At 49.1% G+C, this 25,618-nt stretch overlaps 1 protein-coding gene across 15 annotated transcripts in view; it reads left to right on the top strand.

Moving 5' to 3' along the window:
* BLTP1 (bridge-like lipid transfer protein family member 1) overlaps positions 1 to 25,618 on the top strand; it is a 2,102,388-nt gene that overhangs the window by 1,199,839 nt on the left and 876,931 nt on the right. For all 15 annotated transcript variants that reach the window (XM_078676841.1, XM_078676840.1, XM_078676839.1 and 12 more), the window contains one exon: positions 16,458 to 16,563. In XM_078676841.1, coding sequence (XP_078532967.1) covers positions 16,458 to 16,563 — 106 coding nt within the window. The remainder of the gene's footprint in view (positions 1 to 16,457; positions 16,564 to 25,618) is intronic.

Raw genomic sequence — 25,618 nt, 5'->3', positions numbered from 1 at the left:
AAGTGAAAACGCAAAATGCCAACACTTTGCCGCCAGGTTCCCTCACCCACAGTCGCAGGGGAATGCGATATGGATGAACTGGTCAGGCAAATTTGCGTACGCTTTTCCGCCAACACCTCTGATACCGCTGGTGGCGAGAAAACTAAGGCAGCACTCGATGACACTCATCCTAGTTGCTCCAACGTGGGCGCGCCAAGCATGGTACACCACGTTTCTCGGACTCTCAGTGGTTCCGCATCAAAGGCTGCGCCTAACGCCCAGGCTTTTGACGCAGAACCATGGCGACATTCAGCATCCGGATCCGCAACAGCTCAACCTGGCGATCTGGCTCCTGAAGTCCTAGAGTTTGGCTATCTTCACCTACCTCCGGAATGCATGGACATCATCAAGGAGGCAAGGAAGCCAACTACCAGAGCATGCTATGCGGCGAAATGGAAGCGTTTAGTCATTCACTGTACAGCCAATGGCATATACCCGCTAGATGCATCTATCCCTAACATCATTTGCTATCTGTTACATCTTTACAAGTGCAAGCTAGCGTACACTTCCATTCGGATACATCTATCCGCCATAGCGGCTTACCTCCAGAACAGGCAGCATCTCTCGCTCTTCAGAGTGCCTGCTATTAAAGCCTTCCTTGAAGGTCTGAAACGAGTCATTCCCCCAAGAACGCCGCCAGCTCCAGTGTGGAATCTCAATGTGGTCCTCACCAGGCTGATGGGACCACCTTTTGAGCCACTACACTTGTGTGAACTCCAGTTCCTAACGTGGAAAGTGGCTTTCCTTATTGCTATCACATCACTGAGACGTGTCAGTGAGCTGCAAGCACTCACAATTCAAGAGCCATTCATACAGATTCATCCAAACAGGGTAGTGCTACGCACTAACCCCAAATTCCTTCCAAAGGTGGTGTCACAGTTTCATCTCAACCAAACCATTGACTTGCCTGCATTCTTCCAAAACCCACAAACGGTGGCGGAAAGAATGCTCCATACGTTAGATGTACGGAGGGCGTTGATGTACTACATCGACAGGACACAACACTTTAGGAAAACAAAACAACTGTTTGTTGCCTTCTCACCACAACACAAAGGCAACCCTATTTCCAAAGCAGGAATAGCCAGGTGGATTATTAAGTGCATCCAAATCTGTTACCAAAAGGCCAAGCGCACTTTAACAATAGCCCCAAGGGCGCACTCCACACGCAAATTGGGGGCATCCATGGCTTTCCTAGGGAACATTCCTTTAGAAGACATTTGCAGAGCAGCCACGTGGGTTACGCCACATACCTTCACAAAACACTACTGTGTTGATGTGCATTCCAAGCAGCAAGCTGCTGTAGGACAGGCTGTTCTCAAGACACTCTTTCAGGTTTCTGCAGCTGGCACGGGCAACCGCCGCTGATGGAGGGACTGCTATGTATTCTATGCTAAGATATGAATTTAGCAGCCCACATGCCTCGAACTGAATATGCTACTTACCAGTATGCATCTGTTCTTGGCATGTAGGGCTGCTAACATTCATATCGCCCACCCTCCTCCCCGGTGCCTGTCGCAGCTGCAGATATACTATTGTATTCAATCATTAGCATGGACATCCTTTACACTTTTCACTCCATCTTCTGCCACAATGGCGAAAAACAATCTGGGGATGGAGCCGATGCCCATGCGCACTGTAGTCCAGGGGAGGAGCCACCTATCTCAGGATACTTCGAAGACTCTTCCAGGACAACAATGTGCGATCATCCGGACCCAACACTAGGCGGCGATCTAATGCTAAGATATGAATGTTAGCAGCCCTACATGCCAAGAACAGATGCATACTGGTACGTAGCATATTCAATATAGGTTATAACTGTTACCACGGCCCATCAGCCCACATCCCGGAGGCCGGGCGGCGCAGCTTTGATCAATCAGCCGAACATTGTATATTTATTATCATTTCGGGCTTTCCATGACAAGTCGGTAACCTGCATTTTACTATTCAGTACCCTCCCTCCCCCCCCCCCAACTGTGTCCAGTGTAACTGAGATAACATTCCCCAACATGCACATTGCCACATCATGCCCTTTTTGCACCACAATATTTGTTACATCCGCCCTACGGTCGGAGTTTCGCACCACACCACCTCCCCCCTCCCAGCACTTCCCCACAGAACATTGCATTTCCAGTCTTTTCTTTTAAATTTCTCCTTGATGTTGTACACCTCCCCCCTCATGTATTTACCAGGTCATATTTGGTCTCACTCCTGTCGTTAGCCCTCCATGCTCGGCCTATCACACCTCACTGCCCTCCCTCAAGACCATGGTATTGCCTCCATTTCGCCCAGACTCTCCGGAACTTTTTGGGGCACCCTCTCGCCTTATATGTTATCCTTTCTGCCACCATGTAGAGATCTAGACCTCTTCTCCATTCCTCTATGTCCGGTGTCTCCGCAGCCCCCCAATGTTTTGCTATTTTATCGGCATAATTCTGATCAATATATTTTACTGCGTATTCCTCACCTTTAAAATACACCATCGTGCCAGACTTGATCACAAAGATTTTTCAGCATAGCCCCTATGTGCCGGTAGGTGTCATGTTGCTTCACTTCTACACCCAAAAGTGACAGCTGGAGCAGCATATAGATGCCACTAAACCGTAGTGACATCAGTTTCTTTCTTTCTCTGCGTCTTCTTACGTGGATCCGGAACTAGCTCCTGCCCTTTTGTAATTAATTTGAGCTTTATCTCACATAATGTCTCTCCAGTGTGCAAGGGAACATGTCCCCTCCTAAAGCTACATGCTTTAATCCGTTTTAGGGACTGCCGCAACCAGACAGAACTCCACAAGGTGCATTTCCAGTGTTTCTGTTCGAGCCACCACTCAAAGCTGTCTGAGGAGTGTGCCCTGATGCACCCAAAGGCAATCCAGGGGTGCAAAGCCAAACTGTAACAAACACCTCAGGAAGTCGCCTAAGACCCATTCTCCTTCGAAATCAAGGAGGCGGACCAGTTCCTGCTCTTGGGGCCTCTTCTTTAACAAGTCATCATCACACTCCAAGTCTTTGGGTAAGTCTTAGCGGGTTTCGGCCCAGCCATTCCACTCCCCTGAGATGTGACAAGGACGTGAAGGTGCTTCAATATCTCTCTCCTGGTCCCCCACGGTGCAGCCGATTCCACAGCTGACCCAAGTGCCCCCTGTAATTTCCGGGACCATTGCTGACACCCCAAAAGATTGAGGTATTTAAGGAGGCCATGCTTCAAATTTTTGGAACCCTACCAGCTCCCTCTGGCGTGACTTTAGGCCCCACGGATCCACAGAAGCCTCCAGTCAGATCACACCACAGGGTCAGCCATCAGTTTCATCTGTGACTCCTGAACTCACTTCGGGTCCAGCTCTGACTTTGGAGTGGTCTCAATGCCCAGCACCACAATCCAATCCAGTTCCTGCCACATTGATGTTACCCCAATGTCACCAAAGGTGGACGCTAATCCCATTGTCCTATCTGACACTAAACCGTTTCAACCTGTACTGAAGTTGCATCCCGGCACAGATTCAGTGCATCAGTACTTTCTGACTCAAATAAGAGTGTCTTTGCCTAGGAGGCACTCTCCAGTGCTCCCAAATATTACAGACCCGGCTCTAATTAGAGTCCACCAGAGTTTGGTGATAATGGGTGTGAATTGTCCCTACAATATGATGTCAATTTTTATTTGGATCTACAAGAGGATAGTGGATTTGACCCTTTCCCTGACACAGGTTTGGTTTCTCCCCCTTCCTCTTCCATTTCAGCCTCATCCGTCCTAGTAATTAGACGAGCAGCTGACGAGCAGCTGAAGTACTGGACTTGCAGCTTCTGCTGAGGTGAAAACTTTCTCAAGGAAGTTTCTCCACCCAAACAGACCTCATCTAAACCTTTGTAGCTGTTCAACACAGCCCTGTGTGATACCCTTACAGGTATTTGTTTTTAACACAGTTTATTGAGGTTTATAAAGCAATAACAAACTATACATGCCATGTCATATAAAAGGGCAATATCTGAGCGTGGTACACAGACACGTTTGCCCTCATATGTACATTGCACACTGTGCAGCGCCTGGATACCCTTATGAATGTCAAGTAGTGCTTTACAAATCTACTGATTGATTCCAGGATACTATTAATACATTATTTGACTTTATGTCCACAAATGCCAGTAACACCATATGGAAATGATTATGTGGCATCTGGGGGATAAATAAGATCCCCAGGCAGCGATTTCCAGATCTCAAGAACTTCCTGCAATTTTTCATTATTTATAACCAATTTCCTATAAATTTCTTCTGCTAAAGTCCATTCAATGAAATCTTTAACTCAGTGTTCTAACGCTGGGTCTCTCAAGTGTTAAGCAGTGTTTTGTGATACATCTGTTAGCTAGCAACAAAGTAAATTATTCAAATATCCTTTTAGTTTTATTCTTGGTGCTAGCTGCAACAATGCCTTGTAGGTACATCTTTGGAAGCATCTTTATTTAAATCTGTGTGTGGCTTGCATACCGATCAACCATTTGCCTCCAATGTTGGCTGTGTGTGAGCATTCCCATACCACATGGAAGTGTACGATCTCTCTATCCTTACACGTGGAACAGAAAATATTTATATTCAGTAATCCTGTGGACCGTTGCAGGTAACGCATACGTTCTATACATAATGTTAAATTGCATGAGGTGAAACATTGCGTAGCTAGATGCCTCACCAATAAGTGTGAGGGCACCCTGCCACTGTTTAACTATGTATCTATCTACTATTTATCTGTGTATTGTACACAACAATCAGTTTCCCATGTTCTCTTGTACTATGCTCTTGCTTACGTGTATCATCTCTGAGGTCAATGTACAATCTAATGATACATCCTCGCCCTGATCGGCTCTCACAGCAGGCTCAGTACATTGGACTCCTGTGAAGTGTTTTAAATATCCCCCTATTTTCGTTTCACCATCTGGCGAAGGGCATGATAATGGAGGAACTGCACTCTGTTTATATTAAATGCATCCATTGCTCCTTGTCGCCGCCTCAGCTCAGGACACCAAGTTCAAATAAGCAGCCAGCTGTTAAGAAACCTCAATTTTCCATTTAGTCATATCCATATCTGCAATGAGATTCGCAAACTATGGCAGCTGCCACAGTGGTATTTCTTGGGTGCACACCATCATTTTACCTGCTCTAGACCGCAAAAAACTCCAAACCACTACCTTGACTCTCACTAGGTAAGGAGCCTTCAATACTAGTTTGGACTCTTATCAAAGTTTCATTTTTCAATAATTGTTAATGGCACGCCTAGTAGTTCCTTATCTGTGTTCCACTCTGGATCAAATCAGCCGACCACAAGCTGTAATAGATCTGGTATGTAATATGCTTCGAGATCTGGAACCCTCAATATCCTTCTTCATAGCTGTTTAAGATATCCATTATGACTACTCCTTTTCTTTCCCCAGTCACAGCATTCTATACTGACCTCAGTTGATTGAAAACACCCGAAGATCCCATAGATATATCAATTTTTGCTATAGCTAGTCTTCCTAACTTTGACAAGGGGAGCAAGACTCAGAATTCTAATGAATTTTGCCTGTTCACTATTAATTTATCAGTGTTCAAGTCAAGCCATTTGTGGTCTGTGTGAGTCAACATTGTCCCTAGGTATCAAAATGGCACCGTTGTCCACAGTATCAACAGTAACTGAAGTGTCTGTGAGAACAACATTTACTTTTGTTTATTTATACACAAACCCAACTGTTCATCAAACCTCTCCAATATTCTCAGTTTGTGGCATGGCATTGTTTGGGTAAAGAAGTTAAACAAAAAGTCATACGCATACAATGATACCAGGTGTTTCCGGCCATATATTTTTATTTCCTAATCCGAGAGGTCTAACCTAAGTTAATATGCCATAGGCTCCATGACCAGAGCATTCAGCAACAGGGACAAAACACACCCCTACTGTGCGCCTTGCTACAGCTCCTATGCCTCTGTTATTGCATTTGTCTTGACCCTTACCAGCAGCCTCACTGTACAGGAATTTGACTATCTTGATGAGGCAAAGGCCACAGTTAATTGCTTTCAACACTGCAAACAGGTAATGCCAGGCCACAGTGTTGAAGGCTTTCTCTGTGGCTAATGATGCCACTGCTAACTCTTCCTATGTATGCTCAATTTCACCCATTAGTCTAACATTAATAGTCGTTCGTCTTCCAGGTATAAACCCTCATGAGTATTTGAGCTAAACCTTGATCTTATCCATCTGTGAAAAGCAGGAGGCATGATGCCACAGATCCGTGCCTCATGACCCATTCTTCTTGATGCAGCATCCTACTTCTGAGAGCCTGATATCATTCCTCACCTAGCAGGATTAATCCTCAATTCTTTCCCTGCAACTCCTCAAACAGAAAGGTGTTAACATTTAGGCGTATAGAAATAGGATCCTTTCATCAGCTAGCCACACCCTCTGGTCATTCACCGCTAGCTATTTGCTGGTTGGGTACTCCCATGCAGATATATTACCACTAGTCGCCAAAGTAATTATGCACCAATGTGGCACAGACCGTTCAAAATGGCCAGGATACAACCAAATATATCATACTGTCAGGAGTCGACACGACCTAATATTACGCAGAGCTGATTGAACTAGTGTGGTGCTCCAACTCCACACACGAATGGGATCCACAGGCTTTTTGGGTGGCATTCAGTTGTCACTCATGGATATACCTTTTGACTGGTCTCACATTTTTGTGAGAAGGCTGACTCTGAGCTAGAGCGATTTAAAGAAAGTTGAGCCACCTTGGTCTCTCCCATGTGTAAGGCAGTATCCCCAGCAATATTCCTCATTTAGAGGCATTGTTAAGGGTTTTGCCTACAGGCAGCATCTAGGTCTACCACCCCAAAACAGGCACCGAGTTCTTCAGGTTCAGGGATCCAGCAGAGAGAGTCTAGGCCCACAGAGACAGCGACTCCCAGTCCATAGCCCCTTCAGCAGCAGCCTCGAAGCTATTATAATAATCCATATTTGTAAAGCGCGAACATATCACCCCTTAAGGTTTCACGGCGTTGAGGATTAAACAGTGATCCCCAAGCTCCTTAATCAGCTGCTCTGGCCGCTGCACCACACCTCTTCTAGTTTGGTTTGCGCTTAGTGGCAAACAACCACTCTATGGGAAACAGAATTAGACATTTTCTCCATATATGGCGAGCCATAACCTCTGACAGGTCAGTCCTGCAGATAGTCCAATTGTGCTATGTCTTGCCATTCCTTTTTGTTCCACCACCTCTTCCGACTACATCAGAGAAGTTTTCGGTGGAGCCTTTGTTCATTTTGCTGAAGGAAATTTAGGCTTTTTTGGAGAAAGAAGCCAAAGAGAGTCTCAACTTGGGAGACTGGAACTGAATGTTATTTACATTATTTTCTTGTGCTGAAAAAGGGCAGAGGCCTATGCCCTTTTTTGGATCTCCGATCTCTCAATTTCTTCATGCGGAAGGACAAATTCAAGATGTTCACTCTTGTCTGCTTTTTGTGAGTGCTAGAGCCAGGAGACTGGGTAGAAGTGTTGGATCTGAAGGACCCCCATTTACATGCACCCATTGTGCAGGCTCACAGGCGCTATCTAGGGTTCATGGTTGGACAGTAGCATTTTTAGCTTGCTGCGCTCCTTATCTGCCTCACCCATGCCCCTCGGGTGTTCAGTAAGGTGATGGCGGTTGTCAAAGCATACCTTTGCGGGTCATGGGTACCAATCTTCCCTTACCTTGACTATTGTAGAAAGCAAGCCTGGCTGGCCATAGTCAGTCGTGGTCCACCTCCAGACGACGGTGAACCTACTAATATCTTAGTCATTAAAGCTCAATGTGCCAAAGTTACTCCTGACCGCTTCCTAGAGGCTCCCTTCCATTAAAGCCATCTTGGATACAGTTCATTTTCAGGCCTTCTCGCCGGATCACAAAGTCCAGGCCATTCAGGCTATGATTCCAATGATTCGACCTTGGTTCTGGATGTCAGTGAGGGTGGCTTTAGACACTTTCTGGCCTATTGACCTCCTGCACCAGATGGTATATATGGGCTCTGCACTAGGATATGAAATCTCAATGGGTCCAGCAGGGGAGGTAACCTGTAAAACTCCAACCAGGTTTCCAAGGAGAAACTGCAGATGACCCATCTCCCTACACCACTCCATGGTGACAGATTACTGCTGTGTTGGAGAGGCTTTCTGGGACAAGTGAAGACCAGCAGACTCTTTTGAAACTGTGGGTCATTCGCTTGGCATTGGTAGCTTTCTGCTGCCTATCATGCAGAGGCTGATAAAGGTCCTTGCTGACCACACTACCGCCATGTAGTATTTCAACAAACAAAGCGGGTGGACACTGTGCCAGAAGGCCTTGCACATCTGGGACTGTTTAGGTTTCCTGTTACCATAGTCTTTTTGAAAGGATTCTCCCATTTGTTTAACTTTTGTTTCTGTCCTGTCTGTTTGGTATGCTACAGTGGGTTTCTAAATTGGTCCTCCATTGATGTTCTCACATGCATAGTTACCTGTCAAGACTGTTTCTAATTACCAACACCTCGGCATTTGGTGAGCTGCAAGCATTGTATGTCAAGTCTCTTTTCATTGCTTTTTTTCGCTCATTGGGAAAAAATAAAGTTTAGCCCACACTAAGCTTTCTTTCATTCATTATGTGGTCACTTAATTTCAATCAATCAATCAATCAAAGCATTTATATAGCGCACTACTCACCCGGAGGGTCTCAAGTCGCTGGGGGAAGGGGGTCCGCTACTGCTCGAACAGCCAGGTCTTGAGTTGCTTCCTGAAGGCGAGGTGGTCCTGGGTCAGGCGGAGGTGGGTCGGGAGGGAGTTCCATGTCTTGGCGGCGAGGTAGGAGAAGGACCGTCCCCCTGTGGTGGCTCTTCGGATGCGGGGGACGGCGGCAAGGGCGTGGCCGGTCGATCGAAGCTGGCGTTTGGGAGCGTAGAAGTTGAGGCGGCTGTTGAGGTATCCTGGGCCTTGGTTGTGTAGGGCTTTGTGTGCGTGGGTGAGGAGTCGGAAGGTGATTCTCTTGTTGACCGGGAGCCAGTGCAGGTCTCTCAGGTGTCCGGAGATGTGGCTGCGACGGGGGATGTCCAGGATGAGACGTGCTGAGGCGTTCTGGATCCGCTGGAGTTTCTTCTGGAGCTTGGCGGTGGTTCCGGCGTAGAGGGAGTTGCCGTAGTCCAGACGGCTGGTGACGAGGGCCTGGGTGACCGTCTTTCTGGTCTCGGTGGGGATCCACCGGAAGATCTTACGTAGCATGCGCAGGATGTTGAAGCACGACGAGGAGACGGCGTTGACTTGTCTGGTCATGGAGAGGGAGGAGTCCAGGATGAAGCCTAGGTTGCGTGCGTGGTCTGTTGGTTTGGGTGCGCTGCCTAGGGCGGGGGGCCACCAGGAGTCGTCCCAGGCGGAGGGTGAGGATCCCAGGATGAGGACTTCCGTCTTGTCCGAGTTCAGTTTCAGGCGGCTGTTCTTCATCCATTCGGATACCTCTTTCATCCCTTCGTGAAGGTTTGCTCTGGCGGTGGCGGGGTCGTTGGTGAGGGAGAGAATCAGCTGGGTGTCGTCGGCGTGGGAGATGATGTTGAGGTTGTGCTGGCGTGCGATGTCTGCGAGGGGGCTCATGTAGACGTTGAAGAGGGTTGGACTGAGCGAGGAGCCTTGAGGAACGCCGCAGAGGACTTCGCTGGCTTCAGATCTGAACGGGGGGAGGCGGACTCTCTGTGTCCTTCCGGCGAGGAAGGAGATGATCCACTCCAGTGCCTTCTCCTGGATTCCGACGTTGCTGAGTCGCTGCACTAGTGTACGGTGGCAGACAGTATCGAAGGCCGCGGAGAGGTCTAGGAGGATGAGGGCTGCTGTTTCTCCGCTGTCAAGCAGTGCTCGGATGTCATCGGTGGCTGCGATCAGGGCGGTCTCGGTGCTGTGGTTGGCCCGGAAGCCGGACTGCGAGGGGTCGAGGGATCCGTTCGTCTCGAGGAAGGCGGCCAGCTGCTTGTTGACGGTCTTCTCGGCGACTTTAGCAGGGAATGGGAGCAGCGAGATGGGGCGGTAGTTCTTGAGGTCGGTGGGGTCGGCTGATGGTTTCTTTAGTAGAGCGCTGAGTTCGGCGTGCTTCCAGCTCTCCGGGAAGGTAGCGGTGTCGAAGGAGGTGTTGATGATGTTCCGCAGGTGGGGTGCGATGACAGCGTCGGCCTTGTTGAAGATGTGGTGAGGGCAGGGGTCGGTAGGAGATCCGGAGTGGATGGAGTTCATCGTGCGGACGGTGTCTTCGGTGCTGATCGGGGTCCAGGCGCGGAGGGTGGTGGTGGGGGCGGTGGTTCAGTCGTGGCGTGCGTCGGTTGAGTGCTGAAGCTGTTGTGTATGTCCGCGATCTTGTTGTGGAAGTAGGAGGCTAGGGAGTTGCAGAGGTCTTGCGAAGGGGTGATGTCGTTGTTTCCGGCGTTGGGGTTGGAGAGCTCTTTAACGATGTTGAAGAGTTCCTTGCTGTTGTGTGCGTTGTTGTCCAGTCGTTCCTTGAATGCGGTTTTCTTGGTGGCGTGGATGAGTTGGTGGTGTTTTCGGGTGGCGAGCTTGAGGGCAGTCATGTTGTCCGGTGTAGGTTCTCTGCGCCATGTTCTCTCGAGGGCTCGGCAGTTCTTCTTGGAACTCTTGAGTTCGTCGGTGAACCATGGGGCTTTCTTGCTACCGGGTCTGCTAGGCGGGGTCTTCAGAGGGGCGAGATCGTCTGCGCTGTTGCTGATCCACTTCGCGAGGTTGGTGGCCGCCTGGCTTGGGTTTGTTGCGCTGGTGGGTGGGTTCTTGCTCAGGGAAGTCGCGAGCTGGTCGGCTGTGATCTTGTTCCAGCTTCTCCGTGCAGCATGTTGCTGGTGGTGGTGGATCGTGGTCCTTCTGAAGCTGAAGTGGACGCAGCTGTGGTCCGTCCAGTTGAGTCCGGTGGTGTGGCTGAAGGCGATGTCCTTGCAGGATGAGAAGACTGGGTCGAGTGTGTGTCCGGCGTAGTGGGTGGGGGTGTTAACCAGTTGCTTGAGTCCGAGGTTGGCGAGGTTGTCCAGCAGGGTGGTGGTGTTGCGGTCGTTGTTGTTCTCCAGGTGGAAGTTGAGGTCCCCGAGGAGGATGTAGTCGGCGGAGAGGAGGGCGTGCGGGCTGATGAAGTCGGCAATGTCTTCGCTGAATTGTGTGCGTGGACCCGGGGGTCTGTAGATGAGGGTGCCTCTGAGGGTGGTCTTGGGGTTGATGTGGACCTGGAAGTGCAGGTGCTCGGCGGGTGCAAGGGTGTCGTCGGTGTTGGTCGTGATGCGGATGGTGTTCCTGTGGATGATGGCGATGCCTCCTCCGGTCTGGTTGATGCGGTCCCTTCGGATGATCTTGTAGCCGTCTGGGATGGCGATGGCGATGTCGGGTGCTTCACAAGGGTCAATCGATCACTTGGCTGACGTTTTACCCATCTTTCATTTCATGCTGCCAAAGAGGAGGAAAACTCTAAACCTCCTGAACCGCGTTAGGGCTCTCAGGTTTTATATTGGCAGGATCCATGAGTTTCAAGTCTTATCACCAACTTTTTTAGGTTAGGCAAGATCCAAAAGGGGCAAGGCAAGTCAGAAGTGGACAGTTCTTGCTGGTTTGTTTTTTGCATTCAGATCTTATATGCCCTCAATCCCCTGATAAGAAGATGCATCCTGTATGCATTAGGGCCTATTCCACGAGGGCAAAGGTTTCCTACTCTGCAGTTTTTAGGGGAATTCCCATACCAGATATTTACTATGCAGCAACTTGAGGTTCAGTCCATACTTTCATCATACTGTCTGAATTCAAAAAGTAAAGCCTTGTGAAAGTATGGCATGAAGCTCAAGTTGCTGCATAGCCAATATCCAGCAGGGGAATACTGATGTCCACAGAAATTACCATTTTGCAAGATCTATGTTGCAGGGCTTTTTGATTTTACCATCCCCTCAGACTCCTCTCCTGGGAGGTAATGCGTAACTATTAAGTAAAGAGGTGAGGAATCTGCAGGTGGAAGTATCTATCAGCAGAATAAGTTGCCTACCTTTGGTGACAATCCCTTTGGTGGATACTTATCTACATGCATACTTCTCACCAATCTCACATGCCTCTCCATTTGGCGGAGTGGTCATACAACCGTTAATAATGTCCCAAGTTAGTTTGGGTACACTGTCAATGCCTTCAGTCTTGTTCCCTCCTTTGAAGGCCTGTGACAAAAGGACAGGTAACTGATGTTGGTGCACAAGCAAGATGCCCTGTTCAACTCCCTGATATCATATCTAAAGTGGAACCCAAATTGAGTAAGAACTGTGGTGCCTCCTAACAGTGCAGTAGACTATTTCAGGTTTCTGTGTCCATTGGCTGGAGTAGGTTCAAAAGCTTAGGAACTTGATTTAGAGTATTCACCAGAATGATTGTTACTGAAGAACTTGTTTGTTGATCCATGCTCCTTTACACCTACTACAAATGAACATAGCTTAACTGATTAGGAAGGGGACCAGGATAATGTCCAGTCAGTTACGCATAAAAAAATCATGTTTCCCAGACTGCTAATTTCCTGGTCATTTGCTAGAAACAATTGTTTGAAAGAGCATTGTAAGTATCTAGCAACTCCTTACAAAAAACTGAATTCTACTTTTGCACCGGGATCAGATGGATCTCTAGCTAATCATCAGATAATCTTGCCAGAATAAGCAAACAGAAAGAATCTGTCTGGAAACTAGTCAGATCTTTGCTTGGCAAGATATAAAGGCATATTCAAGGTGAAGACAACCCCCAACCATCTCAAACCACTTAAAAAACATGGAAACACTCTATATGCAGGTTATGTATAATATTCTGCCATGTTAATGGACTACAGCTGCTCACAAGACCGCTCCTTTGATAAAGGATGAGTGTAAGAAAGTGGCTCTGTATACACTGGACCAAAGTTAGGTACACTGTGCACAGAGTCCACAGTCCCCAGAGGTATGGCAGAGGCTAAAGTTAAATATAACCTTACTCTCTAAAGTGGTAGCTTGGTCGAGCAGTAGGTAGTATCAGAGGACAGTGTAAAGCATTTGTTTTACACAATCAGTCAGCAAATGGTCTCATACACTCAAGAACTGAACTATAGGCCACTTGTTTTGTATATAAAAATATAGTTACTTTATTTTAGAACCACAGTAGGAATCATAAATACTTTCTCAGAATGAGATGTTGCAATTGAATACTTTCAAATAGCAGTTGATTTTGGAATGCAAAAGTTACATTTGTTTCAATATGCAACACAAGTTTAAACACAAAACATCATTGAGATCAATGGACGTTTTTAAGTAAATGCAATAAAATCACTTCATTTATTTTTTTCTTACTCAGTTCTGGGTCCTGGAATCAGCCCTGGTGCATTTCCTGTAAACTGTTGAAAAAAATAATTTTTGTTATACAGGCGATTTTTAAGTAATATTTCTAAGTTTGGAAAATTGACAGAAGATTTTCTGGTGAAAACCAGACAATGGAATCCTATGGAGGAAAATTGAGTAAACAGTAAATCACGGTTATAATTACTTTTCAGGTTCAGTGCTGGGCTGAAAGATACAGCACGGGGATCTCTCCTGATAACAGGTGAGTAATTCGGAATTCGTTGATCGGCTGATTTATAGTGAATATTTTAAAGTTGCAAAACTCCACACTTAGAAGACATTCTGAGTGAAACCCAGCCAATGTTACCCTATGGAGAAAAGGAAGTTATCGGTCTTTGGGTAAGTACTCGGCTGGCAGAGTTAAGGTTCTCGGGGTAGAATCAGGGTCTCCCAGGGTCAGGTGAGTACAGTTGTTACAACCTCAGCGGCACACGGGCAGCCGGGTGCAGAGTGAGTAGGCCCAATGTTATCCTGTGGAGGATAGGGGTGCCTTCGGTTGGTGGCTGCTAGCAGGCAGACCACGCGGCTGTGGGAGCTAAGCTCCTGGTCACTTACACAGGGCAAATGGGGAAGTAGAGTAGGGTAGTTGCTGCACTTCCAGCGGCACTCGGGCAGCTGGGTGCAGGGTGCTTTTGGGCCTTCGGGCGCCCAGTGTTATTCAATGGGAGACTTGGAAGTTGACCAAAGGCTGCAGGCTCGGGGACGGAGATTCTTCAGGTGCGACCACCACTTTAAGAGGTAAGTTGGGGTCTTGGAGGATAGGTAGACACCCAGGAGTTGGGCACAGGGGGCCGTGGGGCGCCGGGTGCAGGGGTGTCTTTTGGCGTCGGTTAATCTTACCCTCAGCTAGTCGCGGTTGGAGGGGTCCCTTGTTCTGAGGCTGCATGCGTCGTCAGGATCGTCGAGGAGGGTCCTTGTGCACTGGATTCCGGGTCACAGTCGCCGGGGGATGTCCTCGTGGTCTTTGTCCACTCAGGCACGGGCCGGGCTTGGTGGGTGCAGTGTGTGCTGGATTCGCGGTTCCTGGCTGGCACCAGGGGTTGTTGCTGTTTGAGCAGAACCACTGCTCATGGGAGTCCCAGTCTTTAGATGGGCACGGCAGGTAGGTCCTCCGGGGTTATCGAGGTTGCTGTCCGTAGGAGATCCTGGGGTTTTAGCAGGAGCAGTTTTAATGATCGAAAGGCCGGGAGGGCTGGGGCCAAGCCAATTGGTGTTGGCCTTTTGTTTGTAGCAGCATGGCAGGTCTTCTTGTTTCTTGTTCTTGATTCAAATCGGGATCTGAGGCAGGAAGGTTCAGGGTGCCCCTAAATACTACATTTAGGGGCGGTACAGGTAGAGCAAGGGCAGGGACAAATGGGCCCTTGCCCTGGGGTGAGTACACCCCTATCCTGCCACTCTCCTGTGGGAGGGAGGCAGGGGCCTAGCTTTGAATGGGTAGGGTTCCCAATCCTCAAGATGGCCGTAGCCCGGAGATATGCTTCACCTCGCCTCTCCCACCTGAGGGGTGGGGTTGGCAGAGGCTGGCACACCCCGTTTCCTCACTTGGGGTTTCCCATCAAAGTGGGGGTCAGAACCGGTGGGGGCCAGTTGCTGAGTACAGCAAGTGGCCTGGAGAAGCTCGCAAAGGTGTCATGCCTTTGAAGCTTCCCCTGCCCTTCCTGGGTGAGGAGGCTTGGCACATCGTCCCAGGATGTGCATTGTTTCAGGCCCCGAGAGCGGCAGGCTCTCGACCCAGAGGTCCAGAAACAAGTCTGATGGTGGCAGCCTCAGTAGCAAAGCAGTCAGGACACTGGGAGTTGGTTAGGTTTCAGGGGGCATCTCTAAGATGCCCACTGTCATGCATTTTGCATTAAATCCCTCACTGGCATCAGTGCAGGTTTAATGTGCTGAGAAGTTTAATATCATACTTCTCAGTCTTCAGTGTAGCCATTATGTGCTCTGGAGTTCTTAATGACAACCTCCCAGCACCATATGCTCTTAATGGCATCACTGAGCCTACAGTGCCCAGGAATGGCCCTGAGTACTGTAGGGGCACAGGGCTCATGCACCTGTGCCCACACCACTGGCATAGTGTACCCAGCTAGAGGGGTGACTGATGTATGCCAGGGCAGTGTGTTGGTGGCCATGGCACACAGGGATGTGTGCCAAGTCGACTCTTTGTTTAGTTCTGCACCAAGACACTTAGCCTGCAAAGGCAGTGTGTGTGTGTCAGGGTACAGGGCCCCTAAGGGTGGCACAATAAGTGCTGCAGCCCTTAGGGGTCTTCTCTGGTCACAATGCCCTGGGTACCTAGGGTACCATTTACCCTGGACTGACATGTGGCCAGAGATGCCAATTGGGTTTTGGTATCAACACAGTTTTAGGGAAGGAACACAGGCCCTGGGCACCTGATTGGCAAGAGCCCAGGGCACACTCAGTCAGAGTGCATAAGCAATTCAGCAACAAGTGGGGGCACACAATGCAAGAAAGATGGCACTTTCTCACAATGAGCCTATAACCTAGACCTGGTGAAAAGCATTAGTCGTTCACTTCTGTACTATGCAGTCAGTACATTTTTAAGGCACCATCTTTCTATATATTCTGCAATATGATGCAATTTGAATGGAGTATCCATTGCCCTGGCCGATCAGGAGAATGCTGGATGGACTGGCAGGTGTGCCACATATTTGCATTCAGTTCAGAATTTGAGATTGAAATAGCAGGAAAGACATGTTCTTGACCACTGTTGATAAGTTCTTGATAAAAAGTCTCAATGTCCTGATCACCTCTGTATATTTTATTTCTAATTTGTCTTAATTGTAAAATTGTTTTATTGTGTTTTGTATTGTGATTGGTTGCAAAGCTAACAAGTAATCTTGTTGAATATAAATCTGACTTGGAAGATCTTTGTGAAATTCTGGTTTTTATTTGTGTCAGCCTGGTAAATGTGAGTGATTATGAAATGCTATAATGCATAATTTTCATCAAATGAATGTGTTTATTTTGCAATATTAGAATTATAATTTTCTGATTTTCTCGTAGATTGGATCCTTTGAGCATAATCTTACCACAGACCTTCTAAATCATTTAGTATTTGTTCAGAAAGTATTCATGAAAGAGGTCAATGAAGTCATACAGAAAGTTTCAGGTAGGTTATGTTTACTTTAAACTTGGACCATTAATATGTTTAAATTAATTTAGTATTTTTCAGATATTGGTATTCCTTTTCAATCTAAGGTATTCATTAACCGATGTAGGTACCAATCCAATGATATTTCTAGGAGTATGTGACCTAGTAATCATTGTAGTACTACGTTACATATTTATAAATCAATACTTTATTGTCAGCTTGAAGGCAATTCACAAAGGCATTTATGAGTATGTGAATTAGTACTAGAGGAGTTTTTCATCAAGTACTTATAAAAGGCTTTTCTTTTTCATCTGAACTTTGGAATTTGAGCGAAATCAGTTGAAGAATTAAGAACCAGTCTGGCAATGGTCCTGATTCTTCATGGCTCTGCAACCACTTCCACCCCATTTTTTTCACTCATTACCGACATTATTTAACATTGCCTTATGTGTCCTTTTTATCTTATGTATAAACAGCTGCTACTAATTTGTATAATGCACCACACATCAAAAGCCTTTTCCGGTATTAGTCTTGTTCATTCATGTTTTCCTAATAATCTCTTCATTGTTTTGTAGGTCTCCAAGATTTGCCAGCAGTCATTATTCCATATATAGAAATATTAAGATGCACAGCCTAATGAGTTGCTAATAAATAGCCCAATGATTTTTAATTTTTTTTAACTTTATTAACTTTTCAAGAAACAGTGGTGTACATCACAGTCATACAGTGGAAGATATACAATCGTACCTCAGGAAATCAATTGGGAGTAAGGGGTTGGGTACCTTCGGCATTGTTCTTTACAATTCATCATTGTACATTCAGAAGTGTGAGTGGCTCGTCAGCCCGGGCAATCGGGGGGGGTTCGCAAATGTGACCCCTATACTCATTCCAATTAGACCAGATACCGGCCCATTTCTGTGGGCACCCCCTGGCTACATACACCACTGTCTTCTCCTGGAGCATGCACCAGTCCATGTCTGTCTTCCAGAGACCATGTTTTAGAGGCCCTGCAGCCCCCCACAGTCTAGCAATATTCCTTTTTGCAATAGCAAAGCCAAGCGTGGCCCAGATCCTCCCACGGGGTGACAGATCCGTGGGCTCCCATATGTTCAATAGACACCTTTTTGCCTCAACCCGGAGCTCCACCTCCCATACCTCTCGCATGCACTAGTGTATCCATCGCCAATAGATCTGGAGCACTGGGCACTCCCATATGGTGTGGAAGAATGTCTCCACACCCTCTACGACAGAGCCCGTCCACATTATGGCCCATTAATTGCAGTTTAGTCCCTGAAATATAGACCCGGTGGAGAATCTTAAGTTGGATCAGGCGGAGTCGAGCCGAGATGGCCACTTCCTTAGGGGATGCTAGCGCACTGTTCCACTCCTCCTCATCTATTTCCAACCCATCAGCTCCCACTTACTTTTCAGGGTTTGCAAAAGATCTGGAGAGTTGTTAATGATTTTTTTGTAAGTGAGGGAGATGGCGTGTTCGGGGAGGTGGCCATCCAGTAGTCTGTCCTCTAATGGGACGAGGTTGGGGAAGCGTCCCTGCTGGGATGTTCGATTCGAGGGAGTGTCGGACCTGCATGTACCGAAAGTGTTCTGTTTGTGCAAGCTCATATGTCTGTTGAAGTGAAGCACAGGACACCACACCCCCTGAACCCCATAAATCTCTAATGTGTGAAATCTTTATCTGGTCCCAGTTGCGGAACCTGCGTCTCAAGGTACCCAGTTTTTCGGAGGCCCATAGCGGGATCACAAGGGTCAGGGTATCCGCCCAACCCAATTTTCGTTGCACTATGTGCCACATTTGTACTGAGTGTTTGGTGGGCCCGGTGAGAGGGTATCTGCCCGGCCTTGAATATAATGCCGCCTCGAAGTTCCCTCCTGGTAGAAGCCGCCTGTCCATTCCATACCCCGGGTCATCACCGTCACAATAGGTGCCATGATTGATCGCTGCCAGGTGTGCAGCCCAATAGTATTTACGGATGTCCGGGAGTGCTATAACCCCATCGAACCAGCCTAGTGTAAGCTTCTGGAGGGAGATGCGAGGCACTCCTGCCCACAGGAGCTCCCGAAGCGCGGTTTCAAGAGATGCAAAGTACGGCTGCGGCACCAAGTCAGGGTAGTCCTGCAGTGCATACAATAACCTCGGAAGCGCCATCATTTTAAAGAGCGACGCGCGGCCTAGCAGGGACAATGGGAGCTTCCTCCAGAATGCCGAGTCCTTTTTAAACCGTTGCAGCGGGGGCACGAGATTCCTCTCGTATCGGGTAGCAGCGTCTTTAGAAACAAAAATACCAAGGTATTTAAACCCATCTGTGGCCACTTCAATCGGGCAGCCACGGGGGATCACCGGAGAGTCGCCCTTGAGGACATACATGACAGAGTTGCCCCAGTTTATACTGTATCCCGAGTTCCTCCCGAAACTGGCAAAAATGTCCATAGCCACTATAAGTGACTTGCGAAATTGCGAGGACTAGCGAGGTACAGGAGGATGTCATCCGCATAAAACGATATCCTATCCTCCCATCCTTCTGCCCACCGGAGCCCCTTTAGGGAAAGGTCTTGTCTGATCCAAGCAGCTAGCGGCTCTAAAGATAGGGCAAAAAGCAGAGGCGAGAGGGGACACCCCTGCCTCGTCCCCCTCTCCAAGCGGAAAACCTCAGAGATTTTGTTGTTCACTGTTACTTGGGACAGGGGCTCCAAGTAGAGAAGTCGCACCCACCCTATAAATTCAGGACCAAAGCCCAATTTCTGGAGGACCGCCATCATATAGGGCCATTCCAAAGTATCAAACGCCATAGCGGCATCAAGCGATACCACTACTGCCTCCTCGCGGAGGATGTGGCAGCGCCCCAGCACGCCATGCAGTCGACGGAGATTGAGTGCCGTGTTGCAATGTGGCATAAAGCCTGACTGGTCCGGTTGTAGAAGTGATGGTAGGACTGGTTTGAGCCTATTGGCCAGGACCTTAGCCAGGATCTTAGGCTCCACGTTGAGCAAAGAGATAGGCCTATAAGATGCATACGAGTCCCTGGGTTTGCCCTCCTTTGGGATGGCCACAATAGTGGCTATATGTTGGTCCCTCAGCAACACTCCCTGCTCTTTGCTCTCCTCAAACATCCGCTTCAGATAGGGGCTTAGGCCATCCGACTTGAGCTTTAGAGTTCGATGGGCAACCCGTTAGGCCCCATGGCCTTCCCTGAGCGAAGGTCGCAGATGGCTCGGCCTAACTCCTCGGTAGTGAGCGGCGCCTCTACTGTTCTCCAGCAAGTCCACAGAGTCCTCCTCTGGCCGGTCAGACCTTCTACTATAGACCTTCTGGTAGTGACCCTCAAACTCTTTGACCACCGCACGTGGTTCAGTAACGATCTTTCCCGACTCAGTCTTGAGTTCCGCCACTACTTTCTGTTGCTGCTGCTTTTTATCTAACCAGGCTGTGAGCTTGCCTGCTTTGTCGCCCTGGTCGTAAATCCTGCCCTCCCTGTCTCTAAGAACAGTTTTGGCGGTGTCAGTGGCCAGTGCCTTGTATTCAGCCTGCTTTAGTTTCAATCGATGGGTAGTCTCCGGGTCTCCCCCATCAAGCACCGCCACCTCCATGTCTCGTACCTCGCCCTCCAGTTGGACCAGTTGCCCCTCCCGCTCCTTACGACAGCTCGCAATCACGGAGAGGGCCTCCCCCCGAAGCACAGTTTTAAATGCCTCCCATAACACCCCGCAGAGTCCACTGTCCCCTCATTCTCCTCAAAATAGCAGCTGATCGCCAGTGTTAGAGCTTTACGTGTCTTCATTCCGAAGATGCCAGGCATTGATAGGCGCGATACTTCCCTCCCGTTTGTCCCCTATAGTGAGATGGACCAATAAGGGGAAGTGGTCAGAAATTCCCTGCGCTAAATGTGTAGCTTCTTGAACGGTGGTGCCGTACTGCAATGGTGTAAGTAAATAATCTAAGCGGGAGAACGAACCGTGAGGGCCTGAAAAGAAGGTGTACTGTCTGTCGTCTGGGTGTTTGAAACGCCATAAGTCGGTGAAGCCAAATGTCTCAATTAAATCAGCCAACCAGGTATGGCTAGCAGGTACGTCCCTTGGAGGGTGCCTGTCACAGTGCCCAGAAATCACAGCGTTGAAGTCGCCCCCCACAAAAAGCTGTCCGTCCGGGAGGGAAAGAAGCAGTTTCCCCAGGTCCTGAAAGGATTGTGTTTGAAGCCCAGGTGGGACATAACTGGTGACCAAGTTAAGCCTACGGCCCTCCCATTTACCCGAGATGGCCGCCTACCGACCCAGTGTGTCCGTATCTGTGTGGTCTATGACTAAGGGGAGGCTACGCCACACCATAATACCCACCTTGCGGGACCCCGAAGTAAAGCCAGCATGTATCACAAGGGAATATCCCCATCTGTTAAGCGCGTGGCAGCTGTTACCTAGGAGGTGGGTCTCCTGCAGGAGCACTACATCCGGCAAGTGTCATTTAATAAATTGCAGCACTATGGTCCTCTTAAGTTTTTCCCCCAGCCCGTTGACGTTCCAACTCAAAATCTTTAGGCTTTTATCCCACCCCATCGCAGTAGATAGACCAAAGTCCTCTAAAACTCTTGAAGTTTGTGGTACATTGCTTTGGAATAATCAGTTCAATATGCTGTGACAACACCAAACAGTGGCCCATTCCCCTGCCCACCCCCACCCCCCGGCCCCAACTCCCCAACATGGCTGTTGCAAGACATCAAAACATCCCCCCCAGTTCAACCAGCCCATCCTCAAAGACCTTCTCTATGTCAAAAGGACTCACCCCCCCCCCCCCCCCAACAGTCCCCCTCCACCCTGCTCCCTAGGTTCCAAACTACCCACAACCCCAATTAGCAGAGTGCCTTTCGCCCTGTCCCAACCCCCGAGTTGGGAAAACCACCCCCTCCCGAAAAACTCTTTTAGGGGAAACGTGTGCCTGCCCCAACTCCAGCCGCCACACCTACACCGCCCCTCCTACAGTATGTTACCCTCAGCCGTGGAGCACACGAAGCATAGCAGCAGAGTAAAATAGTCACTGGGCCGATATTTGTGCCACCCCCAAGTCTGGTCAAAGTTTTGCATCAGCCCCAGCACAATATACATTACAGTTCGGCAAGGCGTGGTCCCGCCACCTTCATCTTCAGCGTGCAGCTGTGTCCCGGAGAGTATCCCACCTCGGACTGGCGGATCTGGAACGCCACGAATGTTGGCTCTGCACGTCTACCTCCGATTTGTCCGCCACGGACCCAGGGGATGCGGCCCGATGGTCCCTCCATGTGCCGGGATCTTGTTGTGCTTGTTCGGCTGGTGCTGCTGTGTCAAGCCAGTTCTGGACCTCCGCCGGCGTGGTGAAGAACAGGGACTTACCTCCCGAGATGACCCTTAGCTTGGCCGGAAAGAACATCATGTATTTTATGCCTTTGTCTCGGAGCGCCGCCTTTACGCCGAAGAAGGATCGCCGTTCCTGCTGGACTTGCAGTGTGAAGTCAGGGAAAAACCGGATCCTGGCTCCCTCGTGCTGTAGGTCTCCCTTTTGCCTTGCCGCCTGCAGGATGGCGTCGCGGTCCCTGTAATGTAGTATTTTAGCGATGATGGTCCTGGGCGGCGCTCCCGGCTTGGGCCTGGGAATTGGTGCGCGGTGAGCCCGTTCCACCGTGAAGATATTGGACAGTCTTTTCGGCTTCAAGTGGGTGAGTATCAGGTCCTCTAGGAACAGTTCTACGCTGTGCCCTTCTATTCCTTCCGGCACACCTACTAGGCGAATGTTGCTTCTTCGAGCCCGCCCTTCCTGATCCTCGTGCCGAAGGACCATTTGACGGTGCTGGTGTACTAGATCATTGATCCGACTTTCAAGCTTCTTTTTCGAGGCCTGTAGCATGGTAATGGCCGTTGCGTTGGCCTTAGATCTCTCCGTAGTTTTACCCAGATCCGCTCGCAGCAGATTCACTTCAATGGAGATTTTGTCCATTTTAGTTTCTAGGTTCGTACCCAGCGTCTGGATCGCAGTCATTATGGAGGTCAGGGACGTCTCCTTCTGGCCCGCCTGGTCCTCAGCTGCCACGCCTGTCTGTCCCTGTCCCAGAGGAACTGCGTATTCATCCAAATTGTTCATTAAGGTGGTGGCTCCCCCTTTAGGCCTCATGGTGGAAGGATTTGCCACTCCTGTGGTCTGTCACCCGACTGCAGGGTCCACCAGCCTGTTGGACAGGTAGGTAAGTCACTCGCCCGTATACTGTAACCTTGATAGGCCTGGTCCTTCCCTCAGCAGAGAGGCCCTCCACGTGCTGCCCTCACTTGGCACCTGCTGACTTGTGTGCACCCCCACTGGGTCTCGTCCTGTCCGCCATAGCCGCTCAAGATCGGGGAGCCTCACCAGGTTCGCACCCCCAGGGCCCGAAGCAGCGATAAGTATGCATTGTGCCCCTCCGGGGGCCTACAACTACATTGCAAGCGCGGGATTGCGAGCGCCACCTCTTCTGACCTTCCGCTACTGCTGGGTTCCGAGTCAGGATATGGTGCAGTCCAGAACCCCCCCCTGGAGTCCTCCCACCTCACCTCCTGTTACATATGCTGGGCTCAGGGTCCGTTTGTCCGGTCCTCACGACGCCGGGGCCCGGCCCCCCCGGGGTGCCTCAACAGATGCCCCGCTCTGCTGCCGAGGCTTTTGCAGCCCTAACCCCCGTCGCAAGCACCCGGCTGTAGTGTGTAAGCAGTTACGGGCCCCAGACTCCGCCAGGGCCGCTTGTTCCGTTTATGTGGACCCAGCGGGTGCGTGGCAGAGCTCCGAACCTCCGGTGTCAGTTTCAGGGAAGCCGCGGCAAAATGGCGCCGTTTTGGCACGTTGTGCACTAATCGTTGGGCCCTCGGTGATCATGGGGGAGCCTGCACTGGCCCCCCGCTTGACCGGCCGATATCCCGGCGTCCCTCCAGGTGTTTTAGCCAGCCGTAGGCCCTCCGGCCGACATGCCCCTCAGGTGGGCCGCACGCAGTCTAGGCCCCGAGCCGGGGCCTCAAGTATGTAGGCGCCCGGCCTTAGGGCTCCGGGCAGATCACTCCTTGTGGCCGCCGCTGATGTGAAAAGCCGCGACTCGGCTCCCAGGCGGCGGCGAGCTCCACTTTTTGCAGCTGCCGATTGCGCTCCGTAGCAGGGCTCCAGGGCGCTGGTGGAGAGGCGCCCTGGCTCGGATTATGGCCGGATATTTGCAGGGACGGCTTCAATCCCGGCGGAGCTCGGGTCTCAGGCGGCCATTTTCATCGGCGCCTGGCCACGCCCCCCAGCCCAATGATTTTTGATGTTTGTCTTTCAAGATTTATTCATACTTAAATCCTTTTTATGGTTATCTGAAATTAGGATTTATTTTCAAGCATAAATATGTTTACAATAGTCACAAATTCATTGTAGATAGCTTAAGTCCTCAACTATCTTTTAACATTGTGCAGTAGATTGAAATGTGTGTATTAATCAAAAGCTTATATTTATATCCCACTTGCATTTCAGACCCATGGGTTTTTTGTCATGACTGCAAAAATAAATCAAACCAACATGTAACACCTAACAATACATACAAGGAATAGCAAAGTACAACTCACAGGCTCAGTCTGTATACATGACAATCATTCAGGACTGTTGTATTATAACCAACAAAAGCGCCTATGAAAGCCTATTGCCTGTCATTGTATATACCGTAAAGCTCCACTTGGCCACTCAATCTCCAAGAGTTCACATAATCAGTGTTGTGAGAAGGACACTCAGAATATTATCTAAAAGGTGCCCCACATTTTATGTTAAAATTATAATTTGTTTTTCTGTTTCACTCTAATCTGAATAAACAACAGAATCTTTTGTTTTAATACACATTTAGAAAAATATACCAATGAACAACCAGAAAATTAAAGCATGTGGCCCAACCAAAAGAATATTGTCTTTCTCCTGTAAATCGCCTATTAAGTAAACTAATATACGTTTCGGGCTATTTCTTCAGCAGCGTCTAAGCAGGTCATCCAAATATACACTTTCTCACCTATCTGATAGAGACTTCTAGCCGCAGATTTCTTACATTTTTAATTTCCCCAGGCATCAGACTGGATCCCCAAGATTTTTCATCAGCACTATCAGAAGAAACGTTGCGGTACCTATATAGATGAAACCAAGGCGCGCTGACGTCAGATCTTTTCTTTCCGTGCCAGCCAGTGCTGATTTCAGAGAAGAGCTACTCCACTGTTTGCTTTTGACCAGCTTTTTTTAGACATTATGTCGACTATTTTTTAGATTTACGTCCTGGTGTGTCAAGGATGTCTTCGCTCAAGTCTGGTTTTAAGCCCTGCGGCGCCTGTCACTGACCAATGTCTACCATGGACCTGCACCTCATTTGTCTTTTGTGTCTGGAGCACGACCACAACACCAAGTCATGCTCCCAAAGGTTTTGAGGGAGCAGTCCCTGAAGCTGCTAGCAGTCCAAAGTCTTCCTTGCTCCATTTGAAGTCCACAGGGAACTCGGGTAGGAGGCACAAAAAGAAGAGCAAGGATTCAAAGTGCTCTTCGAATTCTCTTTGTCCATCGACCAATAAAAACAAGAGAGTCTCGACATTCTAGGCCTTGCGCTTAGGCCGACTCCCTGCCTCCCCAAATTTCTTACGGTCGGATCGACCTCCGCCCAACTTAGAGTTCTGTGAGGCCATGCACCTCATAATTGGTGCAGCCCTAACCCATCGATGTGCCTTCGGGCCATGTGGGGTCGGAAGGCATCCTATCTGATTTTACCCCAGCAGCTCCGGCCCTGGCTCCTGTGGGGCCCAAAGGTATCCAGGCACACGCCGGTAGTGCCTTCTCGACCTTTCCCGATGCTGGTCCCTCTGCCAATGCTGCAGTGGTGTCTTCCCTATTGTCATCCCTGACTCTAACTTGGAGCCGGGGGGGCGTCGCTCGATGCCAACTCCAATAGGAGACTTGCACCCTAGATCGGAGTCCGGAACTTAATTTAATCAGCTAGTCTGCGGAGAAGACTGGGAGGGGTCCCTGGACCGTTTAGAATACCAGCCCTATGAGGAATAACAGTGTGGCTCA

The sequence above is a fragment of the Lissotriton helveticus genome, chromosome 2_1 (assembly GCF_964261635.1).
Source record: "Lissotriton helveticus chromosome 2_1, aLisHel1.1, whole genome shotgun sequence".
NCBI classification, from domain to species: Eukaryota; Metazoa; Chordata; class Amphibia; order Caudata; family Salamandridae; genus Lissotriton; species Lissotriton helveticus.
Note: the sequence above shows the minus strand (reverse complement) of the source record. Positions and strands in the feature narration are given on the sequence as shown.